General features: G+C 43.2%; 1 protein-coding gene across 1 annotated transcript in view; it reads right to left on the reverse strand.

Annotated features, from left to right (window-relative positions):
- mrc2 (mannose receptor, C-type 2) overlaps positions 1-8,064 on the reverse strand; it is a gene marked incomplete at its 5' end in the record, with an annotated part of 46,277 nt that extends 38,213 nt beyond the window's left edge. The window contains 2 exons of the mRNA XM_083649973.1: positions 1,039-1,470; positions 7,935-8,064. Of these exons, the coding sequence (XP_083506099.1) occupies positions 1,039-1,470; positions 7,935-8,064 (562 nt within the window). The remainder of the gene's footprint in view (positions 1-1,038; positions 1,471-7,934) is intronic.
- Between the last annotated feature and the right edge of the window lie 2,099 nt (positions 8,065-10,163).

Here is a 10,163-nt window from a genome sequence, read left to right on the forward strand (position 1 = left end):
ATACCCGTATCTTCACTCTGGCTTTAAAAATGTGCCTGCTACAGCCTCTGAAAGAGAGTAATGTGGCCTGCGGACGCCAGCATCCTCAATGAGTAGAACTTTTTTTTCACATGCACACATTCGCGACCCACTCAAAACGGCCCCACGGCCCACTTCTGGGTCCTGACCCACCAGTTGAGAAACACTGGGGTAGAGGACATCCTGGGCTTTTTAGTGACACATACCCTGTCTCTTCAAAATGCCATCTAAAGCACAACATTTTATGGGTGTAAGAGAGATACATGTTTAAAATTATGCACATATGGTGTTTCTGCAGGTAAGATTGAGTTTGATTTTAGAAAAGCGGTCTAAAGTTGAGTAAGATTTCAGTGGTGTAGAATAAATGTAAGCACCTGAATATGACACTGTTTGTTAATGTGGTGGACAATATGACTTGCTAAATTACCTGATTTTATAACATTTTAGGAGACACAGAACTGACTAAAGCGGAGATCATTTTTCTCAAAATTGGTGAGGGAGGCTCAGACAAAGAGATTTCACATGATGAGGATGAAGTGGGACAGGAGAGGATGCTGAGAGTTCAGAGGAGGTGGCGTCAGCTGAGGATGAGCAAGACGGAAACAATCACAAATTATGTCCCCTAATGTGGAGCCTTTTTGGGGCACAAGCAGCTGGACCTCCATGTTTTCATCTGCATTTTCACATGAACCGAGATCTGTCCACTACAAGGGAGGTTCCATAAAGAAATAATACATCACATTTTTGAAAAACTTTTCATTGCAACATGTTCTTTTTTGCATCCAAGAGACTTCAATAATATCCCAAAATATAAAATACCGAAACCTCTTTTCCCCCTCAGTATCTTGTTTATCTCAGAATTATTTAAAAAGAATGAATTTCAAAGGGAATCGGATAGTAAATGTATCTGGAAGTATATACTGTAATGGGAGTTTGGAGAGATTCCAGGTCATACGCAGATACAGACCAACCACCAAAACACTTATAGTGATGGAATAAATTCATTTTGATTACACTTACCACGGTATGTTTTGGAGCACAGGTCCTGCTCATCACCGTACAGCCTCCACTGGAGGCCCTCCGCTGGCGGCTTGACCACGGGGGGGAGCGTGGAGGCGTTCCCGGAGGCTGGCGGGCCGGGGGGCGAGGGCAGGTAGTTGTTGAGGCTCTCGAGCACCTGGCCACAGTACCAGGTCCAGCGCACTCTGGGAGGCTCGCGGTCGCAGGTGAACACCCCCAGTGGAGACCTGTCCCCCCTGGTACTGGAGTTGTCCGTGGTCAGCCCCAGGCACAGCGAGGAGCCCAGGTTGAAGAGGCGACCCCGGGTCACCCACTTCCAGCGCTGGCCGTCTCCCTCGCAGGAGGCCGACAGGAAGAGGGAGTGATCCCGCACCCCCAGGCACCCCTGGGCCCCCTCATGGAAGAAAGCAAACACGTCAGAGTCCAGCGGCGCTGTGCAGAGAGAGGGGAACAATGCCATCAGTCGATACTGCTGATGAACACAGGCTTCCATATTAGCAGCTAATGTGGAGAGAGAACAAACCAGGGACCCAATCAATAGCACCATTAATGGATTCACTGCTGGGTGAGGCCAGGCTCATCGGTTTGATTTGGAGCCTCTGATCTCCCTGCATTAGTATATTTCAATGGTAATAATCCTCTGTGAAATCATCCATGACAAAAACAAGTCAAGGGAATTCATTTCAGGCTTCGGCCTCCCTTCTGGAAGTCCTATAAGCCCACACACACGCATGTTATGGGGTCTTAGGCAGTAAAAAAATGGTAGAGATACTCTGTAATGAAGTGTGAAGAGTGGTTGCACATTAGTTGGTGTGGCCGTTAATGCAAGGTTAGCAATCACAGTCACATTATTTCCCCATGCACCGAGTCTGAGGAATTCACCCCATTCCCGAAGTTTGACCTGAAATGGCCTCCCACCTCGTTCCCTGCAGTTTGTGCTCTATACAGTATCTGACATGACTGCGGAGACAGAGAGAGAGAGAGAGAGAGAGAGAGAGAGAGAGAGAGAGAGCGAGAGAGAGAGAGAGCCAGAGCAGATGACACTGGGGGAACAACATAAAGATCTTTATCGTGAGAAACTATAGAGTGACTGACCCTCTGGTGAGAAAGCGCCTTGCCTGATACCGCTGAATGTTTTAACAGTTCCCGATTAAATTAATTAGATGAAACTTTAATGGTTCTCAGGGGAGAATTGGGTAAATCTAGAGGCCCTATAGCTGGTTTCAGTCTGCAGCTGGAGGGAGACTTCACACTGACTGTACATTGATTCATTTGGTAGGTCTTACTTCAATATGCTGCGGTTTGCTTCTCTGTGGAGCCATAGATGCCTGCGAGGTGTTACCCACAAAGCCTTGCAGTATTCTCATATACAGTTCCACCATGCGATATTAACCGAAAATAAATAAAACATTAGCAAAATGATGACTGAGTGAAAAAAAAGTGTTGAACTTAACACATGCAGAAGAGTGGCTGACCTCCAGCCACACTGACTGGAATTTCGGGGAACAAAACCCAACAACCTTTCCCAAAAAAGATGTGGTTTTCTCTGATTTCTATTTTTCTTTATTTTTTTCTTCTTCTTCCTTGAAGGGATTGGTGATGTGAAAGCTCGATGCCAGGCGATCTGGGACTGAATATACTAGGGTGAGTGTGTGTGTGTGTGTGTGTGTGTGTGTGTGTGTCTGTGTATGTGTGTGTGTGTGTGTGTGTGTGTGTGTGTGTGTCTGTCTGTGTGTCTGTGTATGTGAGGGACAGAGGAAGAAAGACAAGTAGAGAGTGCAGCAGACTCTAAATTGAGAAAATCCCCAAAATAAACAGAGGTCCCTCCTCTCAGACCTGGGATCAGAGGAGAGAAAGTGAGACCCTCAGCATTCCTACTCCGCGGGCTCCTGCGAGGGGCCATGAAGCGGGGAAGGTGTGGGAAAGATCACTGGGTATTTGGTTGAAAAACACGCCTCTCGTGTCGTATGGGGGGGGGGGGTACTTCAGTCCACTCAGACGGTGGCCCGCTTGAGCTAAAGCCCCACGTTGTGCATCAGCCACACAGCGCTCAGAACACCTCGCTCGCTGCTTTTAGCGACACGGAGACAATGGAGTCTCATGGAGAGCTGGAGAAAATCCCTGTAATCTGGAGCAGACGATCGACACCTCCCTCTCCTCGCACCCTGTGGTCGGGTTCTTGAGGACCAAAGTCTGCAAATGCAGTTCTAGAGCACAATGGTTGAGCGGTTCGCCAGAACCCTTGAGAGTGCCGGGTGGTAGAGCAGCTTTGAACAGTGTATAATCAGATATAATTACCACCCTGCCCTGCTATGAAGCCACCCATCTCTGTAGCACCCTGTTGTTAGGCTTGTTTACTGCAGCAACTTTACTGTCCGCTAATTGTCACACGCTAAAGATTCAAACAAGAAGACATTTTCCTTTTGCCTGCCAGTGATACGCTTGTGGAAAAATGAAAATCTTTAAATCACATCATGGAAGTAAAAAAATAAAAATAAATGCACCAGGGTCCAACTAGCAGGAACCATCGCAATGGCTTCTGTGACAAGACTGTCTTTCCATGAGGCTATTGTTCCAGTCACTCCTATTAGTGCATAATCCAGAGCGAAGACCTGTTTCTGTGAAAAGTCACCGTCTGGTGTGTCCATTCAGTCAAGACTGTCAAGGGATGAAAACGATCAGATTGATTTCTGTCACATTTCTCAATTCAGTGACTTTCCCAGGTTTTTGTCACCTGCACCCAACTATTTCAACATTAGCCTATACATTTTTATATCAAACCTTAGAAGACTTGTCTTCACTTCTCTGTTATTAAGTAATTACCCTTGCTATGCAAGTACATAGGATTTATGCCACAAAAATCAATAAAACATTATGAAAAAAGTTGATGTACCTGACCTGAATAAAAGCCGTGTCACACTTGATTTGCTAGCTAGTATATTACACAATGACGTTGGCTTAGGAATACACAGCTGGTAACCAGGCTTAATTCCATGAAATCAGCCTGATGCCATTACTGTGGCTGCAATCAAAACCATTTCAAAAATGGCCACAGAAATCATTTTAAGCCAGAATCAAGCCAGTCAAATCAATGACATCATGCTATGAATTCACCCAGCATGTGAACTACGCTCATATAGGTTCAGTAGTACTAATATGATGCAATGTCACACAACAATCCTGGCAAATGCCTTTGAACTTCCAGACAACCTGAAACTGAAGTTGCACAGACCAACAAGTAACACCAGCAGATGATTTAATTCCCGTCTGGAGGGGATATGACTCGATATTTGATCTGGGGAAACTCTGGGGGAAATCAGAGAGAGTGCAGAATTCCAGATTAACTTTAAGCCATTGAGCCCTGAGAAAGCTAAGCCACAACAGCTCCCCTGCAGTGATCTCATCCACTCGTACCCCCTCTCCTTTGGCCTGTCACCCCTTCCCGGCCCTGAAACCAGCTTCCTGCTCAAAGAGAGAGGCTTAAACCTGGGGCCAAGAACAACCGGCAACACGAGCCAATCGAGGCAGATCTTCCCAGAATCTCCACCTCCTTAATCAGGTCAGCTTCTGGACCAGGTTCGGCTGCGAGTGGGCGTTGGGGGCGTACACTCACGGGATGCAGGAGAGTTCCTTTGAATCGTGGGTGACTAACCAATATTGGTGCTATTTGGCTCGAGATATTCACACTATAGCCAACTCTTCAATATCGGCCTGGGTCATCGCCGCTACTCGTAAGTCACTGCTGCTTCCAGATGAGAACTGGAGATGAGATAGGCCAGTCATTCTCAACCTTTTTCATATCAAGGACCCTCATTTTAATCCACATTTGGGTCTCAGACCCTCATTTGATGAGATTTTGTCTTTCAGACCAAAATCTGAGAATATCTTTATTGTAAGATATGATTTTGTCCAAAAGTCCATGACTATCTGGATTGTAGTTAGAGAGATAACAAAGAAACTATAATCAAAACAGTCATTCTTCATGATCTAACGTGTCAATGTCTTGTAACAAAGGGCAAATCCGGCCCAAGACCACGTGCACACTTTTTGTCATCATACCCCCCCCAAATTAATTGCCGTAATTAAATTATTGATAACCGATCATTCTTTAAATTGTACTATATTCTATTAATTGTCTGGTTTGCTCAGGAGTCACTGGAAAACATGATTGTAACACAAAGTAGGCTACTATAGGATAGTATTTTCAACTGAATTTTGATATGATTGTAGCCTACATATTCTGGTTTTCAGACAAGTAAAATGCCAACACTTTATTTATGGTTCAAACAGATTGAATGAAGTCTGCAGATTCTCATAGATACACTATTTTGTCATATTTCCACGAATGAATGAATTAAATTCTCAATAACTTATTAACATTGAAATTATAGCTTCCTATTTTATTAGTTGGCAGCGAAACTATAATCAAAACAGTCATTCTTCATGATCTAACGTGTCAATGTTTTGTAAGAATGAAATAATGATGGCGTTTAACGATTCATCAGTTTGCTGGGGGACCTCTTGGAACCCCCTCAAGGACCCTTGGTGGCCCCCGGACCCCACGTTGAGAACCGCTGAGATACTTTGTCTACTCATGAATGTTGAATTCAAAATTCTAGGCTGCAGAGATAAACAGGCAGAAGACTTTTCCCAGGAAATGTTATCGTATCTTGACAGATGTTGGAGATAAAGAAAGAAGGAGGCTTTTAACTGGTCAGTGTTAAAAAAAACGGCAACCAACAAATAGGCAGGAAATTCCAGCCTGTTTTGTTTGTTTCTCTGGTGTTTTATGGTGGTCTGGCCTGCGAGACGGCCAGACCTGCCGTATGGGAGCAGGGGGAGAGGGGAGAAGGCAGAGAGCGGATATCTGAGAGAAGTGCATATTTGCATTTTGCAGCCACAGTCAGAAACACACTCAAGCTTGAACCTCTGTGTAACGGCGTATCTCATTTACAAACTAGAGAGTGTGTGAGAGAGAGGGGGGAGAGAGAGGGAGAGAGAGAGAGGGAGGGACACACACAACTGTGCACTGTCAATAGTTTCCATGACTCCCACACTTCTGCACAGTATAATGGTGGTGATAGTTCATTGACGTCTACATTTTACTTTGAAACGTAATGAGGGTTACTTCCAATTCAGCTGTTAAAGGGGATATCTCAATGGGATGAACGCACCCCTATGCGTTGATTATCCCTATGCATAACACTCAATTCAACATGTGACAATGATTCTAATGAGCGGGCTATTCTGTGTGTGACATTTACAAACTGCTCTCTTCCAAAGCTAAACACAAGAGAAGCAAGATTCACTGCAGAGCCAGAGCTGAGTCCATTCATGCTGAATGGGAGACCTGCTTAGTAAACTCACACAATGTTTGCCTGAACTTTTACACCCAAATAAGCTACTGCAGTGCTGCTGCCAGTTATGAACCAGACAAGAAAGTGCTCTTAAACGCCATATAAATCCTTCTGCGTACATTTTTCCATCTTTCCATAATCTTTATCTGCACTGATGCAATCATTACTGTTACATCATTACTGTGATAATGCATGTTCAGGGTTAAACAGAGGTGACTGTTTACTGAAAGAGACTGAGCTGTCCCAGCTCAAAGGATAGATTATTGCCTAATGTTAAAACGATGGATCCCTCAACTTCAGCAGCATGACGATATGTTGGCAGTCGTTTATAGTCTTTTAAAATCTACTGAATCTACTGTGATATTTGGATGAAAACTATTGAAATGAAAACTTCATGAGGTAAATTCATAGGAGAAATCATTCTAAATAGTAGGCTATCAGACTGCCATACGATTGGGTCTTTTTTTGGGTGGGGGGGGGTACAAAATTTATGCTTTGCTGGAAAGATGATATAATTGATTTAGTGGCTGCTTGTCTGATGATGATCACAGACTACACTCACTAGAGTGATAGTTTATGTAGATTTGATTTACCGCTCCATCAGACTATACTGTCCTTCTGACCCAATTTCTATGCCAGCAGTTTCGTAAAAGAAAGAAAATAAAAAAAACATGATTTCATTATTTAACTCCTATTGCAACTCTCATTCATTTCACTCACAGTGCTGAACAGAAAAGGTCACTGATAAATATAGTGAGTATGAAAACTATGAAAACTGTACAACTGACATCACATCCACTGATAGGAACAAAAATCTAGCTATATAGGCTACTCCTCCCAAATAGGCCTACAACATGTCTGCTTTTCATTCTGTTTACTTTGAATTTACCCCATAAATGTTTGGTCAACCAAAATACTTAGTAACCCTAAACACTTCCCCCAAATTAAAAGGTGGATAAGGGTGAGTTTAGGTTGGTTTACATCCCATAATATCCAATGGTCTATAGATGATGTGGACCGGACTGAAGTGCACACACGAGCTAATTGCAGCCTATAACAGGATGTAAAGGTCACATCTGCCCGCAGGGTGCCAAATGCAGCGTCAGTCCACGCCAGTTTTACAATGTAGGCTAAAAACACACACACACACACACACACACACACACACACACATCCGGCGCCACTATAAATAGAAAAAAGAAAGACGCCTATATAGTTACCTTTGCAGACTTGAGATAACTTTGTGCATAAATAGAAATAGGAAAAGTCACCGTGCAGCAGACCCTCGCCCCCCCTCCTCCCCTACCCTCCACATCTGGTTCCACTCACTATTCGGACTTTTTGGTTCGTGGCATACCGAGGCATCAAATCCAGCAAAAACAACAGATACGTCAAAAATGCCTCTTAACATTAACTTGCCAATGCTCAACTCTGTCTGAAAAAGTGACAATAAGCTTCCAAACTCAGGCTCTGGTCGGTTTTCGAGTTTCTACATGAATGAAAACGCAGCGAGAGTTTGGTCATCTCTTTTTTCCTCACCCGCAACGCTCCTCTTCAGTTCCAGACTAAAGATGAATAAATATAAAGTGCATTTGTAAAATAAATGGCGATTTGTCCATGTTCTCCTTGAATCCCAGTTTCGGTGGCGGTCGTTATCGTTATCCTGCATGCTCACACAACTGCAACACACACACATACTACTACTACATACACAAAACAAGAAGAAAGAAAAAAAAAAGAAAGGAAAAAGGCAGTGTGTGAGCTAGCTTGGGAGCCCGGAGCGGAGCGGTGCTGCCTGCAGCAGGCAGCCGACAGAGCGTGTTATTTTCGGGACGGATAAATGCAGAGTTGGGCTGCGAGTTTGACCGCTAGAGCTCCGTCTGTCTCCCACTGTGAGTCAGATCATGAGAGCCAAATGAATGGAACAGCGTCAACTGTCCGTCTGGTCTGTCTGTCTGACCGTCTGTGTGTGTGTGTGTGTGTGTGTGTGTGTGTGTGTGTGTGTGTGTGTGTGTGTGTGTGTGTGTGGCGTCACTGATTGTCCACTTCAATGGTTCCCAATCTTCTCACATGGGGAAACCTGGGACAAAACAAAACGTTTTTGAATTGATGGTAGGCTGTGGTTTAAAGTTGTGTGTGTGTGTGTGTGTGTGTGTGTGTGTGTGTGTGTGTGTGTGTGTGTGTGTGTGTGTGTGTGTGTGTGTGTGTGTGTGTGTGTGTGTGTGTGTGTGTGTGTGTGTGTGATTTCACAAAACTTGATGATGCATGATTGCATCATTTTTTTTAAATTAACAACAGAAAATGTATATTCTAAATACAGTTGTGCATTTTTTTGGCACCAAATTTAGTCCAGTGGCCCCCAAGAGGATTTCCCCCAACTAAAATTTGTATCACGCTTATTTCATTCATTAGAAGTTGGGCTAGTGAGAGAATTCTGATTATTATCCACTCTGGTATATTAATACTCATGTTATTAATCAACATGTTACACCTCTATTGCACCAGACCCTCGAAAAAGCTGTCAGGTCAATAAAAGGCGGGTCACCTTTTGATCTCCAGTGGGTGAACATCATAAGGCTGCACAACCATCATTAAAAAGTTAGATTCTCTGAAAAGCATTTATTTCTGTATTTCTTCCCCTTAAAAGACCCTATCCTTGTGTAACTTCAGTTTATTTCTTTACGGTGTCAGATTCCATTGCAGCAATGTTGATTATTACTAACATCTGCTCTGATGTTAGACCATATAAACCCACAGCTGAGCCAAGTATGTCAGAAAATCAAAGAGGTCAGTATGGCCGACCCATCAAGTCAAACTTGGTTCACACACAATTACCCCCAACAATGAAATCCATGGCCTATAATATTAATATAATATTCCAATAAGGGCTTGTGGTTGGCTCCTAAATGGAGTTTATAGAGACCTTATCATACATTTGGGTATATTTTGTTATCACTACAATTTCGGGGACTTGTAGGTTACTCATATTATCTGTATCCTACATATTTATTGTATGTTTGATATATAGGACTTTTTCACAAGGACAAAATAAACCAAGACAAAAACTGGATGTCTGAACTCCCCCATAGACATGTATGTGTTAAGTGAGAGCTTCTTGGCATCTACAGTTAAAGAATGCAAAAACGAATGTTTGCGGTCTGTTGTCACATTATGCGGTAGAATTATAAAATGCTAAATTTATTGCCCTTCATACATCGTTTCGCACGCACGCAACTTTGTGTGCTTACAGTATTCTGATGAAACGATCTCTGAACTTATAAGATGTGCCGCTACAAGTGAAGTGAGCCTTATGGAACATAACAAATGTCAGCATTTAAATGTTAGTATTTTACTGTTGTCGTTCATCTCCTGAAAGAGGGAAGCTTGTGGCGATGAGGATGAAATGTAATCCGTAATGGAAATGAATGGGGAAAAGGAAATGGGAACGAGGCAACACCTAGGATGATTTTATAATTTTCTGACTGCTGGCACAGCAACAGCATTGTACAAGCCCACAAAGTCGGCTTCCTATTCATCGTTTATGGAGCAGCGCCAGGCAAGGCAATGTGGCATCAGTTCCCTGGCTCCTAATTTGAAGGGAATTGTTCATGCAAATACTGATTTATCTAAGAATAACAGATTTGAATACAGAAAATGAACAATAATGCCCATCTTGGTCAGACTTAATGAAAGTCTTCTGCAGACCATACCTCACATTTCTATATAAAGTTGATTTCCCACTAATCCAGTCTGTGAGAAACTGAAATA

This window comes from Poromitra crassiceps (genome assembly GCF_964638095.1).
Source record: "Poromitra crassiceps genome assembly, chromosome: 13".
Classification (NCBI taxonomy): domain Eukaryota; kingdom Metazoa; phylum Chordata; class Actinopteri; order Beryciformes; family Melamphaidae; genus Poromitra; species Poromitra crassiceps.